Source organism: Misgurnus anguillicaudatus, chromosome 3, assembly GCF_027580225.2.
Source record: "Misgurnus anguillicaudatus chromosome 3, ASM2758022v2, whole genome shotgun sequence".
NCBI classification, from domain to species: domain Eukaryota; kingdom Metazoa; phylum Chordata; class Actinopteri; order Cypriniformes; family Cobitidae; genus Misgurnus; species Misgurnus anguillicaudatus.
Window position 1 is genome coordinate 973,374 of NC_073339.2, and position 23,852 is coordinate 997,225.

Genomic DNA, 23,852 nt, shown 5'->3' on the forward strand with positions numbered 1-23,852 from the left:
TGAATGACTGTGCTTGACGAGTGTTTGACGAGCTAGATGAGTGCTTTTTTTAAAATGCACACTATAAACAACTCAAACTGATAGTAATTTTATATTGATAAGGACTGATCACAGAGCCGTAGTGCACGCATGCGCTGTGCATGAAACACAGAATCAGAGCCTTGAGATTCAAAATCCATTTAAGACAGGTATTTTTAATGGGAAAATGTACTGTACTGGGTGTATAAGGGTCCTGTCCATACTGTTGAAATTATTACATATATAAAATTAGAAACGCACAATTCTCATTAACATACCATACTGTTGCATTAAGATTTGTGTTCACAGAAATAACTAAAGTAGTCAAAACTCTTCATTAGATGGGGTGTCACAGTCACGAGATTGGGCCCCTCTCACCAACAGTGATGCCATGTCCAGCACCTGCTGCAATAACGGAGTCGGTCTCTGTTTACATTAAATGAATAATGCAGAACTGTTCCAGTCTGGTTATTTTGAGTTTCTCTGTTTTTAGAAATTCAATTAAATTTCACTTTATTGTCATTGTCATTCAAAGGACAGCAACGAAATGTATGAGCATACAACAACAGTTCATGGTATATTAACCCTGGAGAACCCACGGGTCAAATTTGGCAAATGTTAATTAATACTAAGAGAAGGGTTCTTGGGTTCTCCAGGATTAAAGTGCACTAACACCAGGACAAATAAATTAAATGTAACTATAGTTAATGCAACAGTGCAAAGACCAACTGGGGGGAGGGCACCCATTAAGCAGCCTCACTGCATAAGGGTACAGGCTGTTATCCAGTCTGGCTTTAGTGGCACCAATAGACCTGTACCTTCTCCCTGAGGGCAGTAAATTAAACAGATTGTGGACTGGCTAATGCCGATCCTGCAAAAAGTTGTGTACTCTAATTCAGACAGCGAGTAACAAACATAGTACTGATCTCTGGGAGAGTGATCCCAATGATTCTGCCCGCTGTTTTTACCACTCGTTGGAGTGCTTGGTGATGGGCCTTGATGCAGCTGGAATACCACACCAAGAAACCATATGTCAAGACACTGCTGATGGCACAATTGTAAAAGTTGACCATCAGCTGTCTTGGAATCCTTGCGTTCCTCATCTGCCTCAGGTAGTAGAGGTGCTGTTGGGCCTTCCCTATCACTGCAACAGTGTTAGTTCCCCAAGACAGGTCCTCGGTCACTAATACTCCTACAAATTTGAACCCTCTCTACCACCCCATTGTCAATAGAGAGAGGAGAGTAGTTGGGTCGGCCTGAGTGTATTAAAGCCCAAGCTAAAGTCGACAGTGACAATAGTATGGAACTCTTGATGTAAGTGGTGACCAACCTCTCAAAGCACTTAGCAGGAATGGAGGTGAGTGCCACCGGTCTGTAATCATTTAGATGAGTGGCATTTGATTGCTTGGGGACTGTAACTTTTGTGGATGGCAGAAAAACTGTCAGTTAACTCTGCAGCACAGTCTTTCAGCACTCGACCCAGCACTCTGGAAACCATCACAGAAAATCTATTGGATTTAATGGTTTTAACGGGAATTTTATTAGATGTAATGGAAACAATAATGGTCACTGTGGGTCTCTACTGGGATGTGTTGGGTTCTATTGTTGGGGGCATTAAATCCTGCTGGAGTATGTCCCAAAAACACACTACAAAAATAAATCTTAAGTGTCTTCTCTCTCCAGTACAGCAGGAGGCGCTCTGCAGCTCTTTAGTCCACATATAAACACACTAAAGAAAGACAGAAAGCTCGTGTGTGATGTGTTTGTGTATCCTCAGTGTTATTCTCTCTTGAGTGTTTTAAACAGAGTCTTGTCTCTGTGTATTTTAGTGTTGATGATGGATGTGATGTGCTGTAAATCAGTAGGAACTGATCTGTCCATGCTGGATATTGATGATTTCATCACAGAAATCTCTCAGCTGAAGAAAGAGGTGGCGTTACTGGAGACAAAGCTGAGGTTAAGAGGAGATGAAGGACTGAAGAGAGAGGTTTGTACAGCTTAAACATCCTTTACCTGAATCAGACAACATCAAATCATTTCTAATCTTACTCTGTGTGTGTTTGTTGTGAATCTTCCACACAGGACTCCGAGCTCAGTCTGACTTTACTCTGTTATACTGAGTCAAAGCACACAGACGCTCAGGACACTACAGTGTGTGACAGTAATCAGGACTTACAGGATGATGAATCTACTGATCAAACCTCCACAGAGTCTCTGGATTCTGTCTGTAACGCTGGAGAACAGCAGCAGAGACTCGAGATGTGTTCAGTCAAACTCATCGACTGCAAGAACCTCATGATGGAGACGGGAAGAGAAACCACAGAAGAGGAAGATCACACTGATGATGATGAAGACAATCATGACGATGAAGATGAGGAGGAGAATTATGATAACGCTGATGATGATTTTATTCCTTCAGGTATGTTTCTTCTTATATTTATATTTATGATTTGGCAGATGTTTTTATCCAAAGTGACTTGGAGTGCATTACAAGGTATACAGTATAGGTTTTAACAGTATGTGTGTTCCCTGGGTTCAAATCCATGACCTATTGCGCTGCAAACACAATGCTTTACCACTGAGCTGCACAGGAACACTTACTTGACAACAGGGGTTTTCAATCTTTTTTTCATCCAAACCCTCGTGATCTAAATTATTTATCTGAAAGACCCTCATGAGATTTTTAGTTTTAATGTTTTTTTTTATTTGTTTTTTTACAATATTTTACCTTAAAAGTAAATGTATAATCCAACTGAATATTATTGAGATTTTCAACATAAAATTTATTGTTATTCATACAATTTACTTTCAAACACCGTAGGTTTTACTTTATTTCACTGTAATATTAAATGTAGTATTTTGTTAAATCGGTTACAAATGTTGTTTCTTTAAGAAAGTTAACAGGCTTTTTACCTTATCATTGTGGCATTTTATTTTTCGTTAAAATTGTGAAACAATTTTTACTGTGATACTAAAAATATTTAATCTTTATTTTAGTAGATGCAATTTTCTCAATATTTAGATTTTTTGCACCTGCAGATTCCAGATTTTTAAATTGTTGCATCTCAATTAAAAATTTTACACTTATGACTACTTTTGTTGCCCAATGTCACATTTGGATGCTCAACGCTACCTGAATGTTTGTTTCTTTTCTTGATCAAGATATGAATACGAGGAGTCACAATACAGAGCGAGACACTGACAGAACAACGCAAATGTATTCACTTATAAGCATAACATGTAGTTTTATCTGTTCTCTAAAGATTGAGCATTAAACGTGTTGTTTTATTACAGATCATTTAAATGTGCTTGTGTGGCTCTGTCAGAAAGTACACTCCTGAGTTTGTGGAAGTATATTTTATTGTAAAATGCCTGAAAGTCATTGTGCCTGTTTAAAACACTAGCACGTGAAGGCAGCATGAGACATAAAAGTGCCTATTTTGACATGCTGCAATAAATTATCTATACGGTATTTTGAGCTATAACTTCACACATGTACTCTGGGGACACCAGAGATTTATTTTACATCTTAAAAAGTCTTCTAAAATATCCCCTTTAAGTGGAAGAGCTCTATGTGTACAGGTTGATGGTAAACTGTCCAAACTATTGGTGATTACCAATGGTGTCCCCCAAAGATCTGTCTTGGGGCCTCTTTTGTTTACTATACACTCACAGGCCACTTTATTAGGTACACCTGTTCAACTGCTTGTTGATGCAAATTTCTAATCAGCCAATGACATTGCAGCGACTAAATGCATTTAGGCATGTAGACATGGTCAAGACGATCTGTTGCAGTTCAAACCGAGCGTCAGAATGGGGAAGAAAAGTGATTTAAGTGACTTTAAACGTGGCATGGTTGTTGGTGCCAGACGGGCTGGTCTGAGTATTTCAGAAACTGCTGATCTACTGGGATTTTCACGCACAACCATCTCTAAGGTTTACAGAGAATATATAGAAAATATCCAGGAGCGGCAGTTCTATATGCCAGAGGTGGGCAGTTCTTGATGCCAGAGGTCAGAGGAGAATGGCCAGACTGGTTTGAGCTGATAGAAAGGCAACAGTAACTCAAATAACCATTCATTACAACTGAGGTATGCAGAAGAGCATTTCTGAATGCACAACACATCGAACCTCGAGGCGGATGGGCTACAGCAGCAGAAGACCACACCGGGTGCCACTCCTGACAGCTAAATACAGGAAACTGAGGCTACAATCACACAGGCTCACCAAAATTGAACAATAGAAGATTGGAAAACGTTGCCTGGTCTGATAAGTCTCTATTTCTGCTGCGACATTCAGATGGTAGGGTCTTAATTTGGCATCAACAACATGAAAACCATCCTGCTTTGTATCAACGGTTCAGGCTGGTGGTGGTGAGTAATGGGGGATATTTTCTTGGCACACTTTGAGCCCATAAGTACCAATTGAGTATCATGTCAATGCCACAGCCTACCTGAGCATTGTTTCTGACCATGTCCTTCCCTTTATGTCCACAGTGTACCCATCCTCTGATGGCTACTTCCAGCAGGATAACGCGCCATGTCATAAAGCGCAAATCATCTCAGACTGGTTTTTTTAACATGACAATGAGTTCACTGTACTAAAATGGCCCCCAAAGTCACCAGATCTCAATCCAATAGAGCATCTTTGGGATGTGGTGAAATGGGAGATTCACATCATGGATGTGCAGCCGACAAATCTGCAGCAACTGCGTGATGTTATCATGTCAATATGGACCAAAATCTCTGAGGAATATTTCCAGTACCTTGTTAAATCTATGCCACGAAGGATTAAGACATAGGCAGTTGTGAAGGCAAAAGGGGGTCCAACCCGATACTAGTAAGATGTACCTAATAAAGTGGCCGGAGAGTGTATATTTAAAACAGTAAGACCAGCATGACCATTAATTAACTTTAAGTGGTATCTTTTCTTTATACAAATAGTCCATCATGTCCATTTCAATAATTTCATAATTTGTGTTAATTTTAAATATGATGCTATCATGTTTCTTTCAGATGAGAAGAGTGATTCATGTTGTGATGGGGAAATAACGTCCTCAACATCAGAAGAGATGCTGCACAAACAGACAGCACAAACTTTTTCCTGCATCACCTGTGGAAAGACGTTGAGCTCACAGGGACATTTAGAGAGACATGAGAGAAAACACACCGAACAGAAACACTTCACCTGCAAGAGATGTGAGATTAACTTTACTACCTTACAAGAGTATAAACGTCATCATTCAAAAGTACACAGAGAGAAGAAGAAGCAGTATCATTGTGAACAGTGTGATAAAGTTTATACCTCTCTTTCTAAACTGAAAGTTCACATGAGGACACACAGTGAGGAAACACCGACATTCAGCTTAGAGAAACATGAGAGAAAACACACAGATCAGAAACTCTTCACCTGCAGGAGATGTGAGTTGACCTTTACTACTCTAAGAGAGCTGAGACTTCATTCAAAAGTGCACAGAGTAAAGAAGCACTGTGAGCAGTGTGGTAAAGGTTATCTCTCCTCTACTAGTCTGAAAGCTCACATGATGACACACAGCGGTGAAAGACCGTTCCACTGCAGTAAATGTGACATGAGTTTCAGAACCAGGAATTGTCTTGTTGGTCATGAGAGAATTCACACGGGAGAAAAACCGTACAAGTGTCCTCACTGTGAGATGAGTTTCAGCCAAAAAGCCTATCTGAAGAAACACGTGTTTTTACACACCAATGAGAGACCGTATCAGTGCAGTCAATGTGACAAAGCTTTTAGGGATTCAGGTTGTCTAAAGATACACCAAATAATTCACTCTGAAGAGAAACTCCATCAGTGTTCATACTGTGATAGACGTTTCCGCCGTAAATCTAATCTGATAGACCATGAGAGAATTCACACCGGAGAGAAACCTTATCTCTGTCCTCAATGTGGAAAAAGATTTTCTTATTCAGGTACTTTTAAAGTTCATCAGAGAGTTCACACTGGAGAGAAACCTTATCCGTGCAGTGTTTGTGGGAAGAGTTTTACTAAACATTGCGGTTTGGTGTCACACCGGAGAACTCATACAGGAGAAAGACCTTACAAATGCTCTCTGTGTGAGAAGACGTTTACTCAAGCGGTTCTCCTGAGAATCCATCTGAGAGTTCACACTGGAGAGAAACCTTACCGATGCTCCATCTGTGGAGAGAGATTCGCTAATGTAGGACCTTTTAAGACTCATCAGAAGAAACATGTTCAAAACGACCTAACCAATTAAAAAGACTCAATAAGTTCAATAATAACAGCCAAATGTCCGAAGAGTAGAATAAATAAAAGATGTATTGATTAATTAATTGCTCATTTACTGGCTCTGTCCCTCTTCTCACTTAAAATTGGTTGATCTGAGTTCTTCTTTTGATACTGTTTCACACAATGTTCTTATCTGGTTCTGCTCTGTCAGGGGTTAATCTCACCGAATGAAACTTCATCTCAATCTGCAATTTTAAATCTTCCATTTACCTCACTTTTGTAAGGTGTTCCTCAAGGTTCAGTTCTTGGTCCATTACTCTTTCTAGTTTATGTACTGCCCCATTTATCATATTATCCATAGACCCCTTTGCAGCCCACGTGAACAAATAGCCTGCGCGCGCATTTTGGCAACAGAAGTGATGTTATTTCCCAGTGGTTCTAACGTGTCAGCAACTCAGAAAGTTTATTAAAACGGTTTCCCAGCATCAAAATGTCTGCTTGTTGCGTTTAGTTGCACTAATATAATATACTAATATACGTATATTTGTATCTGGCAACTTTATTTTTGGCCATCTGCTAACGTCTTCTATCCACTTCACTACATAGTACACAGATCTGGTAGCTGTGTTGAAAAAGTTGATAGTCAAATTTTTAAATTACTTTCTCTGTCTGTGTTGCTTAACTACTGATTCTCGCCATACTTCCGTTGGCAAACTGCGTGCGCATACTTTGCCACATCATCATTGTGTACAAACAGTAAAAGGGTCTATAGACATGGTTTTAAATATCACAGTTATGCCGGTGACATTTAAAGCTATTTCACCGCTTCATTTGTTGACTCACTTTTATTTTCTGCCTTGAATGAATTTCTGAAATCAAAACCTGGCTTCACATCAACTTTCTTAAGTTAATCACAGATAAGAGTTCATTGTATTTGGTCCACGGTCCCTGTTAAAACAGTGCTAACTAACGTTTACTATTTATAACAGACCTTTTTTTCATTTTCTTTTAATAAACAATTTGTGGATACAATTAGACTTTTTCAATTGCTTAGTTGCTAAGACAGCATCTGTGTAGCATAGCCTGTCTACATTCTGCTCTCATCACTGATGATATCACATCTTTGGTGCATACTCTTATAATGTCACACTCTGACTATTGTCATTATGATTTCATTGGGCTACCTGCCAAGACAGTTTTCAGTCATATTTCCAGCATATCCAAAACTCTGCTGCCAGAGAAGTCAAACACATAATGCATGAATTCCACTGGCTACCTGTCTCAGACAGTATAAAAAATAAAGTAATTGTTAACTTTTAAATGTCTTAATGGTTTTATTGGTCTCTACACTCCTAGCCATTTGCTCCAAACTCCTTACTATTCCTTGTTTCTGCTTGACTTCTATGTGGGGTATATTGTTTGGTGTCATGGCAGCTTAACTATGAAACTCACTACAACTGACTATGCTTGACAATACTTCCATCTCTTCCTTAAAGTCTCAACTAAAACCTTACTTGTTTTCTCAATACTATCATTCCTCAACTGATTGACTCTTTTGTTATCAATTTTGTACATTGTATAGTCTAATCTTCTTGTATAATCGACTTAAATTGAGATGTGTGTACTATTGATCATTTGTTTTTTGTATATACAGTGTCCTTGAATTAAGCCTGGGAAATGTATAAATAAAAAAGTGTGGTATTTATAAATAAAATATGAATAATATAGTTTTACACTAACACTGTTCAGATGTTATGGTAGATTTTCTCTTATATTCATGATGAATTTGTTTTTTATCTTTTACCTTGAAATAAAGTGATCTTAAAAAAATCTGTTCTTAAATTTACATGAGGCCTTTTGTGTGTAGTTTGAGTAGTACACATACTTATAATTGTTTAATAGTAAAACATTTTTAAAAATCATAAATGCATAATGCAAAGATGTGATCGTTCCATCAGTTTATCAATAGTAAATACAAAACAATTTATCTGTCAGTGTTTAGCATGAGCAATATATTGCAAATCGTTGTTCTCCATTAAATGCTTTTGTGTGATCCACCACCTAATTGATCAATAATCTTGATCTATCCATGATGTAAATAATATCACAGAAGTTATGACATATTACCCTAAACAGTCATGACTGTTCAAATTCTTTGTTTGCTTTGGTTGTAACATATTTTGGCAAGTCAAGTATATTTACTGTATATGAAGAGTTTCGTTGCAAAATGAGATAACTCCGTTTTTTTCCAGAAATCTTGTTTTTTGGTTGTGCATTCCAATTAAAATCAATTCAACTACAGTTGGTTTCTTTTGATTTAAACCTTCATACCTTAAAAAAATACAGTTAAGTAGCACCATAAAACAAAATAATAAACATGTTTTGACAAAAATGTTTAAAACGGAGTTATCTCGTTTTGCAACGAAACTCTTCATATAGTTTTTTTATTTACTGCATTTTAAAACTTAGCGTCGTTTCAAAGCAGCTTTACATGAAAGCCAAAGAAAAAGCTGGGAAATTATTAATACTATAGTATTTAGAATGAAATATAGTATTACAGTTTTTCTCAGTCGCTTTGGTGCATTTCTCACATCACTATTTAGATTTGCACAACAGTTAGTGCAGTTCTCAAAACAATTAGTACAAACTGCAAAACCTAGTTGATAACCTGCAAAAGCGTGTCACTTGCTCAAAATGGATAGGACATTCCTCAAAAGCAAGTATTCATGTCAATGAAAGTGTCAATGTCATCAAAATAAAAAGTACTGACACCATTGTTTATGAACAAGATAGTCAAATGGCTTAATCATGTTGTCATTATGACAGTTTACTTTTTAAATGTTTTCCAATGCAAAAAAAATCAGATCTTGGTGACACTACCTGAAAATACTCAAGACAGCACTATATACTATTTGACAACTAGTTCAACATTTTTGTATATAATGACTCAAGTAATGAAATGAGGACTATTAGTTTTATATGGAATGACTATTCAGCATTCACAAGTATAGTTAATTTTGACTGACATGACATAAGCAAATGATAATGTCATAAAACTGCAGAGAATTGTATGAAGGCAATTGATGCATGTCCAAAAGCATTTGCAATTTGTTCGAGAAACTGATGAGAAACTGCTACTATGATGTGCACAAATGACTAAATGTTGTGGAGGTTGAACTTGTGCAAATGTAAATAGTGATGTGAGAAATGCACCAAAGTGACTGAGAAAAACTGTAAAGCAAATTGTATTATCCCCATAAATAGAATATAATCTAATATATGACATTTTTCTTTGATTATTAAACATGTAGTCAATTAAAATGATGAATAACAGGCATAATATTAGACTAGATGTGTCTTTGTATCAAGTGTATTTTGTGCTCCCCAGCACCACCCACCTACAAAATTGAAACGTTGACATTTTTAAGATTGTAGCAGGGCTTTTACAAGAAAAACAGAATTTACTAAATCCTAAACTAAGTTAATGTCAACAGCAAGCAAACCAACGCGACCCACAAGGAATCAAAATTTTAGAGAAAAAAACCTTCAGAGATACTGGGCTTAGCTAGGAGGGTTAACAGCCGCACCCAAAAACGTTCTAATAAAAGTTAGGGCTGTCAGTATTAAAATTGTTAGATTGTTTACACCCATTCCATGTGATTAAATGTAATTAATCGCATACTGCTTGAAAAATTACTGTATGCACGAAGTAAACCATCAGACTCACTTTGTGCATTTAGAGGTAAATATGCATCAGTGTGATGCGTAAGTGAGATCTATGAGGAATTGTATGTTCTTATAAACAGTTTTGTGCTCTATCAGTAAAATCTTTGGTTAAATGTATGTCTGAATGGTGATAATTGGGGACACAATGAGATTTACAGAGGTGAGCATTGGTCAGTTTAATGTAGTAATAATAATAATAATAAGTTGAGACATTTAGTAGAGATTTATTATTGATCACTAAACTGCAAAAGCAATAATCACACTCTAAATTTGAAATTAATATACTGTAACATTAACGATACAGTTAAAATGATGTTGTGTCTTAAATATGTGTCTCGAAAGGCAGTCGATGACGTGTTTGTCTTTGGCATAGTTGGTTTGGCAAAGCATCTGTCACGTTTTTTTTTTCACAAAGGAAAACCTATGACAAAGCAAAAAAACGTTTGCTTTAAAAAAATGTTGAGATTTGTTCAGCAGGAATGAAGTTTTGAGCGTCTTCTCTCTCCAGTACAGCAGGAGGCGCTCTGCAGCTCTTTACTCCACATATAAACCCACTAAAGAAAGAAAGAAAGAAAGAACTCGCCTGTGATGTGTTTGTGTATCCTCAGTGTTTTTCTCTCTTGAGTGTTTTAAACAGAGTCTTGTCTCTGTGTATTTTAGTGTTGATGATGGATGTGATGTGCTGTAAATCAGTAGGAACTGATCTGTCCATGCTGGATATTGATGATTTCATCACAGAAATCTCTCAGCTGAAGAAAGAGGTGGCGTTACTGGAGACAAAGCTGAGGTTAAGAGGAGATGAAGGACTGAAGAGAGAGGTTTGTACAGCTTAAACATCCTTTACCTGAATCAGACAACATCAAATCATTTCTAATCTTACTCTGTGTGTGTTTGTTGTGAATCTTCCACACAGGACTCCGAGCTCAGTCTGACTTTACTCTGTTATACTGAGTCAAAGCACACAGACGCTCAGGACACTACAGTGTGTGACAGTAATCAGGACTTACAGGATGATGAATCTACTGATCAAACCTCCACAGAGTCTCTGGATTCTGTCTGTAACGCTGGAGAACAGCAGCAGATCCTGCAGACCAAACTCAACATGTGTTCAGTTAAACTCATCGACTGCAAGAACCTCATGATGAAGACGAGAAGAGAAACCACAGAAGAGGAAGATCACACCGAGGAAGAAGATGAGGGTTGTGGTGAGGATTTTATTCCTTCAGGTATGTTGTTTCATCCTTTATTGTTGTTCGATTTCTGGTTATATTTTTGCAGATTACACTTCTAGGGGCATTTCCAGATAGCATGCAACCATTGAATAAAAAAACTAGATTTGTCAAAGTTCAGTGCATTTAATCAATGTTTGCACTCTCCATTAATGTTGAAAAAAGATTAAAATTTAAACAAACCATGCATGTTTGCTTTTGTTAGGCCCTTGACTCATGTTTTCATGTTACGTTGGCTTTAAAAGACATCTGTTGTTGCAAAAAAAATGATATTTAATGGAAGTTATTTAATCATTCCCGGTTTACCTAAATAATAATTAATGTGTGTGTGTGATACTACAATGTTAAATGACAACAGTGTTATTGCAGATATATTCATAGGAATTACAAAAACACACAAAGTCTTACAACTGAATCAATCTCTGACATCGTGAATCAGTATATGAAACTCAACAGTAATAATAATATGTTTAATTTAAATAGCGCCTTTCCCAAGCTCAAGGTCGCTTTACACGTTACAGAATTTTAACAAAAGTAGACAATACAAATTCATATTCGTCAGACATTTGCCCAGGACGAGAGTCGCATGCAGCTGAAGGAGAGAATAGTAGAAGACAGATATACATATACAAACCACAAAATAATCATTACAAGTGATAGGACTCTACATAGATGACAGTACATAAACCACAGACTCAACATTTCAAATAGCATAAGTGATTCTTATACATATGTTACTGATAGGTTAAACAGATGGGTCTTTAACAGAGATTTAAATTCAGGCAAGGAAACAGTGGTTCTAAGTGAAATAGGTAGGGAGTTCCATAATGGTGGGGCAATGACAGAAAATGATCTGCCACCCATAGAGGATAGATGGTACCGGGGAATACATAGAAGTTCAGCATTTGAAGACCGAAGTGGTCATGTAGGTAAGTAAGAACAGAGTAGATCAGAAAGATAAGGGGCCCCACACATACGCAACCCGGCATTTGATTTGATTTGATTGGCTATAAGTGTGTTTTGGTAGTCGGCTCGTCTCCTTTTCCAACGCGTTTTTCAAACATCGTGGACTCCGCCTTTAATGTAAACAAAACAAATTTGAATAATGTGCAAACATGCAGATTTATGCAGGTTTTTAAAAATACTTAATGATTTCTTTAATCACTGATATCTACTCCGACAACATGCAGGCCGTTTCCCAAAAACAAAAAATAGGAAATAAGGAAATTAATTAACTTAGTTAAATAAATAATGTGTTTTTTAACCATAAACCATGCAAACACATTGTATTATACCAAATACACAAAATAACAAGTTTTTAGCAATGAAATAGGTGCACTTAAGAGCCCAACTAAAGCAAACACTGATCACCATTTTTTATTATAAATTGCCGTATTGTTTTGTGCAAATGTGATGTTGATTCAATTCAATCAACATTGACAAATCAACAGTTTTTAACATTGATTGAATAGTTTCTGTCTGCTCTCCTGCTATCTGGGATTAATATCATGGTTTATAATGGACATAAAATATTACTATTATAATTAGCTTCTGTTATTTAATTTGTTGTTTTATTGTTTTCACTGCACCCCTTAAAACAGTCACATATATATTTTTCTTGAGTGCATGCTGCTATAAGAGTTCTGTTTTTGTATGAATGTAAAAAACACAGAATCTTAATTCACTCTCATTTTCTGTTTGCAATTTGTGTAAATGTAAGTAAAATAGATTTTTTTGGTTTTTCCTTCAGATGCGAAAAGTGATTCATGTTCTGAGGGAGAAATAACGTCCTCAACATCAAAAGAGCGACGGACAGCACAATCTTTTTCCTGCACCACCTGTGGAAAGACATTGAGCTCACAGGGACATTTAAAGAGACATGAGAGAAAACACACAGAACAGAAATTCTTCACCTGCAGGAGATGTAAGATCAGCTTTACTACCTTACAAGAGAAGAAACTTCATTCAGAAGAGCACAGAGAGAAGAAGAAGTTACACTGTCAGAAAAGTGATGAAAAGTCTTTCCACTGCACTGAATGTGGCAAATATTTCAGTACCAAAGCAAATCTTGATGTTCATCAGAGAATTCACACAGGAGAAAAACCATACGAGTGTCCTCAATGTAAAAAGAGATTTAGATACAAACCTTATCTGAAGAAACACATGCGTATACACACCAATGAGAGACCGTATCAGTGCAGTGAATGTGGAAAAACCTTTACGCAGCTATATTCTCTACAGTCACATCAAAAAATACACAGTGAGGAGAAACTTCATCAATGTTCACACTGTGATAAACGTTTTCGTCATAAAGGTCAGTTGATCGTCCATGAGAGAGTTCATACTGGAGAGAAACCTTATCTCTGTTATCAGTGTGGTAAGAGCTTCTCTAATCCATCTCATTTCAGTGTTCATAAGAGAGTTCACACTGGAGAGAAACCTTATCACTGTAATGTCTGTGGGAAGAGTTTTAATGTACAACCACACTTCGCAAAGCACCGGAGAATTCATACAGGAGAAAGACTTTACAAATGCTCTCAGTGTGAGAAGACGTTTGCTCGATCAGATGTCCTGAAGACGCATGAGAGAGTTCACACTGGAGAGAAACCTTATCACTGCTTGATCTGTGGAGAGAGATTTGCTTATTTAGGAAGCTTTCATAGTCACAAGAAGAAACATACTGAAGGACAACCTACACTGAAATCATCATAGCATATTTTAACTTTGAAATTATTCAGTTTAAACACACAGTTCTTATATTCTTGTAGTCTTCTTTTTGTGAAATCAATTTTCTGTTATATATCGTATTTTCTGGTTTATAAGTCTTCGAAATTTGTATTACCTTGCATGCATATCTGCTTATGACCAATATGCTTGCAAGGTAATACCGATTTTGAAGAATCTTGATACTTGCGCCTATTGAGCTGTGGATATTTTAGAAATCATTATATTATTATTGATTTCTAAAGGATATTTAATCAAATATATGCAGGCTTGATGAGTATAAGAGACTTCTTCCAAAAACTTTTGGGTGGTACAGAAATTCTGTATGATAACAGAAAACTGGCTTACAGAATGTAGAAGAAAGAGCATCATAGCTTGACCTAGCAACACAGTTTCACAATTAACCACAATAAAATGTCCTGACGGTTAGTATTATCGTTTATAATTTAATTATCATTGCAACCGTGTTTGATTACTATGATTTTGAAAACTTGAGGCAAATCCTGTCCAGCCGGAATCAATTTGACGCAGGCGGCCACGTGCAGCATAGTTTTTGCACAAGAAGGCAATTAAGGGATAATGTATTGTATTTATTCACGGTAAACTTATTAGACAGATTTATTAATTTTTTTTACCACAGTAATAACTTCAGGGACATGATATATTAAATTGTGATTTTCAAAAATAAAACTTGTTCAAATGTTTTCAGTGTGTGTATATCAGTTATTTTTGAACATTTCCATCTTATTTTAACAAAACCATGATAATATTGATAACCGTGATAACTTCGGTCACTATAATCATAATGATATAATAAAATTTCCATACCGTCCCATCCCTAGATAGCTAGCATCATAAATGTTCAATGAAATAGTGCTAGCTTACATTGAGATATCTGATTTACTGGCTAGCTAGCTAGCTTCTGTATAAACACATGTTGGTATTTGCTAGTTAAACTATAATACCATATATCGAATATATATTTATCCAAGATTTGTCATCAGAACTAACTTGACTTGATGTAGTCATTCAGCTTAAATGCAGCAAGTGTGGCTTCTGTGGTAGTCAAAGACTGAAAAATGGAGGGGAAACCCCTCTTAATGGATTTTTTTTATTTCAAGGGGAGTGTGTGTATGCATTTTGATATTATTTTGTGTGCAGGATTGAAGAAATGATCTAGGCATGTTATTGAAGAATGCAAGTACATGCAGGGCGTCAATGACCCTTTGGTAAGTTGTGTGCATGTGACTGATTAATGTGCAGGGTAGAAATTTAACTGAAATTGCAGTAAACCTTGTTGTGTTAAACAAAATTATGCTGCAAGTTTGCATTTTTTTAAATTCCCATATATTTTCATTAATTCCCATGAAAAGTTTCCAGCCTTGAAAATTCCCAGAATTTTGCAACCCAAGTCTTCATTATTGTTTTCGTCATGTATTGAAAGCATTTTATAAAACGGTTAGTTCCAATCCTTGATTCTGATTGGTCAATAGGTGTGCTTTATTCACAATAAAACACTGCTATGACCGCTTCACCCAACGGTTCTATTTAATATCACTGCGCCCTTAGCAACACCCTTAGCAACACATAAACATATAATGAGACAAAGTCTGAGAACAGTTTGTTGTTTTTATTAGAGCTTTCATGTTATTGTTCGCAGTCAGGGACTATTTTTTCTAGCGGAAGGAATGCTTTTATTGATTTAAATTCATGAAAGTTGCACTAATATTTGTTTTACTTTAATATTGTGTGGTAACCGTTTTATAAAAGCAATAAGGTACTCGAGGCAAGTGCTGTATCGTGAATAAGTAACGGCTGAAGGGGTTGCAGGCACTCCGCTTCGCGTCGTGCCTAACAACGCCCTTCAGCCGTTACTTATTCACGATACAGCACAGCCTCTCGTACCTTATTGCTTACATAAAGCATCAGTCCTTTAATAAGTTTAGCAAGATATTTTGCTGACACGCTTTATATTCACATCAACACTCATCATACAAACCTCAACAGTGGTGACAACCAACAAACTAGTTCGGATAAACAGATCAACCGCAATGCATGCTGGGAGTTCTGTAATATTGTGATCCTCAATTTTGTTGATAACACTGGTTTACAACAACCTAAAGACTACATAACCATTTAAAAGCTACCAACACCGCCTGACCTCACTTATTTCAGGCTTCTTGTTTTGACAAATTAATTTAACGTTTAGAGAAAGCATAAAGCTCCTGTTCTTGCTGTGTTTTTTTAAGCTATGATTGTGTTAACAGTGCGCAATATAACATGTCTTCATGTTTCACGTGTAAAAAAACACAGTATTTTTCACACAATTGACTTATCTGTATACAGCTGTTTTCACTGTCCTAAAAACTGGCTGATGTCTTTCTTGTTGTATGAAGTCCCTCCTTCAGAAATACATAACATGTTCTGATTGTGTAGCTGGTTTAGTGTGTTGTGATTCGACAGCATCTTAGCTTAGCTTAGCCTGGGCTGTTTGAGCTTAGCTGGCGACTGACGTATTCCTGTGGGCAAAAACTCTTGGTTTGACGTCATTCAACCGGAAAGTAAATGGCTGTAATCCAAACCGGACGTTCGCTGTAGGCTTTGAAAAGAGACTTCTGTTAAAGAAAATGTATCGCCTGGCAGCAAACTTTGAGGTTTATCATTTTGCAGGTATTATTTATGCTCTAACAGCAACACTACACACTAACTAAAGGTTGAAAAATAGGATCAGGAAGAACAGGACCTTTTAATACCAAAACCTAAGAGCCAAGTGCTTAATTAAAGGAAACATTGATCACTATAATGGTGACTTCAAAAAACCATAATAGAAATAAACTCAAACAGGTTTGTAATAAGTGAAAGTGGTAATGGTATTTGTGTTTAATCTTCTTCTGGTGAGATCTTGAGCGATTGATTGTTTGAGTGTTTATCTGTTACTTACAGTTAATGTTCAACTGTAGTTCAGTTGTACGTGTGTTTCTGTTGCGCTCTTCTCTACTTGTTCATCTTTTCTTCAGTGATTATTTTCACTCCTCTCCAGGAAACACACAAAGCCAAATTTCTTTGTTAACTTATGGATTTATTTTTGTCTCTTTAATTCATCTATAATCCACTGGCGAACTATTTAAAAGCAGTAAAAAACACAATAATATAGACAATCCAACAACACAATCAAAAGAACCCTGCTGGCTGCATACAAATTGAAAGGGAAATGAGTCCAAGATAAACGCAATTAATCACTTTAGACTCAGCAGTGTACCGGCATGACTGCGTGTCGACATCTCTGTCTCTCTCTCAGTTGCAGACAGTGCAGGCTACAACAATAAATGTGTGCGTGTAACCCCTGACCCGCATGAAAATAAACAAAACCGATATATTTAAACAACTGCTAAAATTATGTTTGGTAACAGCAGGTGTTCATCATGTCATTATCTATTTGATTGGATAAAGCAAATCTTTTCTAATACATTTTATTCCTAAATGTGAATTTTTGTTTTGATTGAATCAATATTTTTTGTTTAAATCAAAAATAGAGTTTAAATAAATTGACACTTTTCAACAAGAAAAATGTACTTTGTGGCAGGTTTTCATAGATGTAGAAAATGTTATTAGTTAATTTCAAGGCAAGTATTTATTTTCATTGGGTCAAGTTAAAAAATATAGATGTGAACCATTACCCTACCTTTTTTTAATCTTCAAACAGCTGCTCTTAAAAAACATCACGACAAATGAATCTGATCTAAATACTGCTGTGCAATAATGGTTTTGGGAATATCTTTGTCCTTTAAACTTGCATTTGTATTTGACAATTGACTATTAACATTGGGAATTTCCATGGGGGATACTTGAAGTCACTGTTGGTCTAACACAGGGTTTGATTTGCTGGGGGGGGGGGGGGGCGTTGTTGGGGAAAACTTTCTGGTATACGTCTCCATTGACCATGGACCTCCAAAAACACAGTGGACCGACACCAGCAGATGACATGGCACCCCAAACCATCACTGACTGGAGAGTTTACACTGGACCTCAAGCACCGTGGACTCTGTGCCTTTCCTCTCTTCCTTCAGACTCTGGGACCCTGATTTTCAAAGGAAATGCAAAATGTACTTTTATAAGAGACCATAACTTTGGACCACTCGGCAGCAGTCCAGTCCTGACGCTTCTGACGCTGTCTGGCTTGACACAAGGACCAACTTTGTGGAGATGCAGATTTCATCTTCCAACAGGACTTGGCACCTGCACACAGTGCCAAAGCTACAAGTACCTGGTGGCTTAAGGATCATGGTATCCCTGAGGAGCTGGACACGCAGCGCCAGATGAAGCTCAGTGAAACCTCTATTGCAGGTATGATGAATAATAATGATGTAGTTAGGATGATAGAGTAAGGTTTAACAAGGAAATATAGATAAAAAAGGCAGTGGTCCATTTGTGAGAAGAAAGAGGAAACCGGTTTAAACTTCAGACTTATCACCCAGCTAATTTGCCATCCAGCACAGTAGGTTGCGATAATGCTCTTTAGGAGTTGATCACCATTAAACAAGAAGAATAATGAAGTGTTGAGTGTCTTCTCTCTCCAGTACAGCAGGAGGCGCTCTGCACCTCTTTAGTCCACATATAAACCCACTAAAGAAAGAAAGAAAGAGCTCGCTTGTGATGTGTTTGTGTATCCTCAGTGTTATTCTCTCTGGAGTGTTTTAAACAGAGTTTTGTCTCTGTGTATTTTAGTGTTGATGATGGATGTGATGTGCTGTAAATCAGTAGGAACTGATCTGTCCATGCTGGATATTGATGATTTCATCACAGAAATCTCTCAGCTGAAGAAAGAGGTGGCGTTACTGGAGACAAAGCTGAGGTTAAGAGGAGATGAAGGACTGAAGAGAGAGGTTTGTACAGCTTAAACATCCTTTACCTGAATCAGACAACATCAAATCATTTCTAATCTTACTCTGTGTGTGTTTGTTGTGAATCTTCCACACAGGACTCCGAGCTCAGTCTGACTTTACTCTGTTATACTGAGTCAAAGCACACAGACGCTCAGGACACTACAGTGTGTGACAGTAATCAGGACTTACAGGATGATGAATCTACTGATCAAACCTCCACAGAGTCTCTGGATTCTGTCTGTAACGCTGGAGAACAGCAGCAGATCCTGCAGAACAAACTCAACATGTGTTCAGTCAAACTCATCGACTTCAGGAACCTCATGATGGAGACGGGAAGAGAAACCAAAGCAGAGGAAGATCACACTGATGATGATGAAGACAATCATGACGATGAAGATGAGGAGGAGAATTATGACAACGCTGATGATGATTTTATTCCTTCGTGTATGTTGTTTCATCCTTTATTGTTGTTCGGTTTCTGTTATGTTTGCAGATTACACTTTTAGGGCCATTCCTAGATAACAAGCAACCATTGAATCAATGTTAAAAACTGTGGATTTGTATAAGTTAATTGCATTTAATAAATATCATGTTTGCACTCTCCATTAATGTTGGAAAAGGGATTCAAATGTAAACAAACCATTCATGTTTGCTTTAGTTGGGCCCTTGAATCTTGTGTTTTAATGTTAAGTTGGCTGTTGTAGCAGTGTTTGTTGCAAAAAAAACTGATATTTAATGGAAATGGAAAGTGATTTAATCATTCCCGGTTTACCTAAATAATAATTCTTGTGTGTGTGTTGTGTGATACTACAATGTTAAATGACAACAGTGTTTTTGCAGATATATTCTTATGAATTTTAAAAAAACAAAGTTAACTGAATCAATCTTTGACATCATACATCAGTATATGAAACTCAACAGTGGTAACAATCAACAGAAGCTTTATGCTGCCATACATGCTGGATCGGTTTGTCTGAATTAGCTGGATGATTGTCACCATTGTTCGGGTTTGTTGAGTGTTGATGTCAAAGTTTGTCAGACTTTTTGTGCTTGCTTCGTCTCACTGCATTTGCAAAGCAGAACAGTCACAAAACAATCTACATCATCTAAAACAAATTAGTTATTTCTGTTTGACATCTGTCTTAAATAACCTTACTGTTTAATCTTACTTAAACACATAAAAGTATCAAATAAGAATTAACTTAATGAAAATTAAGAGCCCACCTAAAGCAAACACTGATCGCCATAATGCTTGTTTCTTAAAATTACAATATTTTTGTGCAAATGCGATATTGATTCAATTCACATTTATTCTATACTTTCTGTCTGCTCTCTTGCTATCTGGGATTAATATCATGAGGTTTTGTGGCGGCACAATAACCTTGAAACCGCTAAGGAGCTGAGTGGGAAGCAATAAAATCGTGACATGTCAGTTATCCTTGCAGTTTGCTGTTTTTTCTCCATCCATTTGAAGATTGTTTCAATATAACAAAGTATTAAAATGACTTGCTCAAAGTCCACAATACTGCTTCTCAATGAATATATTACTATACGGTGATTATACGTTACATTCTGTACGGTCAACCAAAAATATGTGCTTCTGCACTAGGCATGGGCCGGTTACCGGTTTCAAGGTATACCAAGGTTTTAAAGTGTCAAGTTTTCAAAACCACTCAAATGTTCTGTGATACCGTATCCAAGGTATGAGTTGTGTTTATACAAAATTTATCAAATCATTAAGTCATGTGATTGATTTGATGTTTACATTTAACATTACAAAAATATGATATATTTTTAAAAGCATATCATAATTAAAGGCTTTATTTTACCTGGCATTTGAAAATAACACGTTTTAGTGTTGCAATGACAATACCGCAACACCGTGAAACCATGGTATTTTTTCTAAAAGTTATCATATCGCTAGAATCTTATACCGGCCCATGCCTATCCTGCACTTACTCCCATGCTTTCAAGGCTGCACAGAGGTGTTTTAACCTTACGTAATCAATGACGCCCCTATGGCTCCCACGGTCACATGACAAACACTTAACGGGGCTCCTACAGGTATAATGGAGAGAAAATATTACTATTAGTAGTTGCTTCTGTTATTTGAATTTGTCATTTTGTTGTTTCCACTGCACCCCTTAAAACACATACAGTGGGGCAAATAAATATTTGATACACTGCTGATTTTTCAAGTTTTCCCACTTACAAAGAATGGAGGGATCTGTAATTTTTATTGTAGGTACACCTCAACTTTGAGAGACACTGGGACTTTCGCAGGGCAACACGGAGTTTCAGCTCCCTCCATAGATTTTCTATTGGGTTCAGGTCTCCAGGACCTTGAAATGTTTCCTACCGAGCCACTCCTTAGTTGCCCTGGCTGTATGTTTGGGGTCATTCTCATGCTGGAAGACCCAGCCATGACCCATCTTTAATGCTCTTACTGAGGGAAGCAGGTTGTTGCCCTCGCGATACATGGCCCCTTCCATCATGCTCTCAATACGATGCAGTCGTCCTGTCCCCTTTGCAGGAAAGCACCCCCAAAGTTTCCATCCCCATGCTTCACGTTTGGGATGGTGTTCTTGGGGAACTCATCTTTCTTCTTCCTCCAAATATGGCGAGTGGAGTTTAATCCAAGATGTTATATTTTGGTCTCATCTGACCACATGACCTTCTCCCATGCCTCCTCTGGATCATCCGGATGGTCTTTGGCAAACTTCAGATGTGCCTGGACATTTGCTAGCTTGAGCAGCTGAACCATGCACGTGCTGCCTGATTTTAATCCATGACAGTGTCAAGTGTTACTAATGGTAACATTTGAAATTGTGGTCCCAGCTCTCCTAAGGTCATTGACCAGGTCTTCCAGTGTAGTTCTAGGCTGTTCCCTCACCTTTCTCTGGATCATTGATACTCCACAAGGTGAGATCTTGCATGGAGACCCAGTCCGAGGGAGATTGACAGTCATCTTGAACAGTTGTTGCCTTCTGATCAAGCTGTTTGCCTATTGTCCTGTAGACCATCCCAGCCTTGTGCTAGTCTACAATTTTGTCCCTAATGTCCTTAGACAGCTTTTTGGTCTTTCCCATAGTGGAGAGGTTGGAGTCTGCTTGATTGAGTGATTAAAAATACTTGTTTTATGCCATAAAATGGAAATGTATTATTTAAAATTTATACAAATGTGATTTTTTATTAGATTCTGTCTCTAACAGTTGAGGTGTACCTATGATGAAAATTACAAAATCATTTAAACATCAGCAGTGTATCAAATACTTACTTGCCCTTCTGTATTTGTCTTGAGTGTTGCATGCAGCTAAAAGAAGACTGTTTCTGTATGAATGTAGAAAAACACAGAATCTTAATTCATTTGATTTTCTCTGTTTGCAGTTTGTGTAAGTTAAAGAGTTTTTATTTTGCAGATGAGAAAAGTGATTCATGTTCTGAGGGAGAAATAACGTCCTCAACATCAAAAGAGCGACGGACAGCACAATCTTTTTCCTGCACCACCTGTGGAAAGACATTGAGCTCACAGGGACATTTAAAGAGACATGAGAGAAAACACACAAAACAGAAACTCTATACCTGCAGGAGATGTAAGATCAGCTTTACTACCTTACAAGAGAAGAAACTTCATTCAGAAGAGCACAGAGAGAAGAAGTTACACTGTGACAAAAGTGATGAAAAGTCTTTCCACTGCACTGAATGTGACAAATATTTCAGTACCAAAGGAAATCTTGATGCTCATAAGACAATTCACACAGGAGAAAAACCATACGAGTGTCCTCGCTGTGAGATGAGATTCAGACTCAAACCTCATCTGAAGAAACACATGCGTATACACACCAATGAGAGACCGTATCAGTGCAGTGAATGTGGAAAAACCTTTAGGCAGCTATTTTCTCTAAAGTCACATCAAAAAATACACAGTGAGGAGAAACTCCATCAATGTTCACACTGTGATAAACGTTTTCGTCATAAAGGTCAGTTGATCGTCCATGAAAGAGTTCATACTGGAGAGAAACCTTATCTCTGTTCTCACTGTGGTAAGAGCTTTTCCAGTCCAACTTCTTTCAGTGTTCATCAGAGAGTTCACACTGGAGAGAAACCTTATCACTGTAATCTTTGTAGGAAGAGTTTTAATCGGCAGTTTAACTTTGTAATGCACCAGAGAACTCATACAGGAGAAAGACTTTACAAATGCTCTCAGTGTGAGAAGACTTTTGCTCGACCAGATGTCCTGAGAACCCATGAGAGAGTTCACACTGGAGAGAAACCTTACGTCTGCTCGATCTGTGGAGAGAAATTTGCTTATTTAGGAAGTTTTTATACTCACAAGAAGAAACATACTGAAGAACAAACTACACTGCAATCTTCATAAAATCTTTTACATTTGAAATAATTCAGTTTAAACGCACAGTTCTTATATTCTTGTAGTCTTTTTTGTAAAACCAATTTTCTGTTTTATATGCAGAAATAAATCTAATTACCTTCATTAGTCTTCATTAGGGTTGCAAAGAGGGGCTCAATTTCTGGAAAGTTTTAATGGGAACTTAATCTGGGGATTTTTGGAAAATTCCAAAGTGATAACTTAACGGGAATCTATGGGAATTATTTGGAAATAAATGGAAATTTACATAAACTATATCATATACAAACATAAATAAAAAAAAAAAAATTGGTCATAAGCAGACATGCATGCAAGGTAATACAAATTTTGAAGAATCTTGATACTTGCGCTCATCAAGCTTTGGATTGATTTGATCAAATAAATGCAGGCTTGATGAGACTTCTTTTTAAAACATTAAAAATAGTAATGTGTCCGTGTGACGTGTGTGTTGACCTGACCATAACACGGGCCTGGTTCTCTACTACACGTCCACTTTTTTAATGCACCGCACACTAGAGGTTTTGTTTTGACACCATGCATCCAAAAGGAAATAGGGTATAGGGTTGGGGGGCGAGCAGTGGCCTGTGGCGGGAACTGTCCTGTGGGGTCATGGGGGCTGGCCCTTGGGCCCGGTGCCCCATCTGTAACCGACACCTCCCTTAAAAC

The 23,852-nt window shown here is 37.2% G+C and overlaps 2 protein-coding genes across 3 annotated transcripts; both read left to right on the forward strand.

Moving 5' to 3' along the window:
• Window positions 1-1,703: 1,703 nt before the first annotated feature.
• Window positions 1,704-23,198, forward strand: LOC129445338 (uncharacterized). Its single transcript, XM_073860044.1, has 8 exons — window positions 1,704-2,005; window positions 2,101-2,437; window positions 12,943-13,903; window positions 18,163-18,260; window positions 18,353-18,411; window positions 18,524-18,799; window positions 18,895-19,243; window positions 22,219-23,198. Exons 1-8 carry the CDS (start codon window positions 1,853-1,855, stop codon window positions 23,175-23,177), a joined length of 3,192 nt encoding a protein of 1,063 aa, XP_073716145.1. The 5' UTR covers window positions 1,704-1,852; the 3' UTR covers window positions 23,178-23,198.
• On the forward strand, window positions 3,310-7,558 carry LOC129445363 (uncharacterized). 2 transcript variants are annotated; one of them, XM_055206575.2, is made up of 3 exons: window positions 3,310-4,391; window positions 4,515-4,903; window positions 5,034-7,558. In XM_055206575.2, exon 3 carries the CDS (start codon window positions 5,090-5,092, stop codon window positions 6,263-6,265), a length of 1,176 nt encoding a protein of 391 aa, XP_055062550.2. In that variant the 5' UTR covers window positions 3,310-4,391; window positions 4,515-4,903; window positions 5,034-5,089; the 3' UTR covers window positions 6,266-7,558. The 2 variants fall into 2 exon arrangements, with proteins under 2 accessions (XP_055062550.2, XP_073722557.1); XM_073866456.1 differs by lacking the exon at window positions 3,310-4,391 and having other exon boundaries at window positions 4,500-4,903.
• Window positions 23,199-23,852: the final 654 nt, after the last annotated feature.

What these genes read in the sequence shown, in the direction of transcription:
- LOC129445363 (XM_055206575.2), top strand. Translation starts at nt 5,090, where the DNA reads ATGCTGCACAAACAGACAGCACAAACTTTTTCCTGCATCACCTGTGGA.
- LOC129445338 (XM_073860044.1), top strand. Translation starts at nt 1,853, where the DNA reads ATGATGGATGTGATGTGCTGTAAATCAGTAGGAACTGATCTGTCCATG. An exon ending in CAGTGAAACCTCTATTGCAG is followed by an intron (nt 18,261 to 18,352) that starts GTATGATGAATA and finishes ATTTGTGAGAAG; the next exon opens with AAAGAGGAAACCGGTTTAAA. An exon ending in TGATGATTTTATTCCTTCGT is followed by an intron (nt 19,244 to 22,218) that starts GTATGTTGTTTC and finishes TTTATTTTGCAG; the next exon opens with ATGAGAAAAGTGATTCATGT.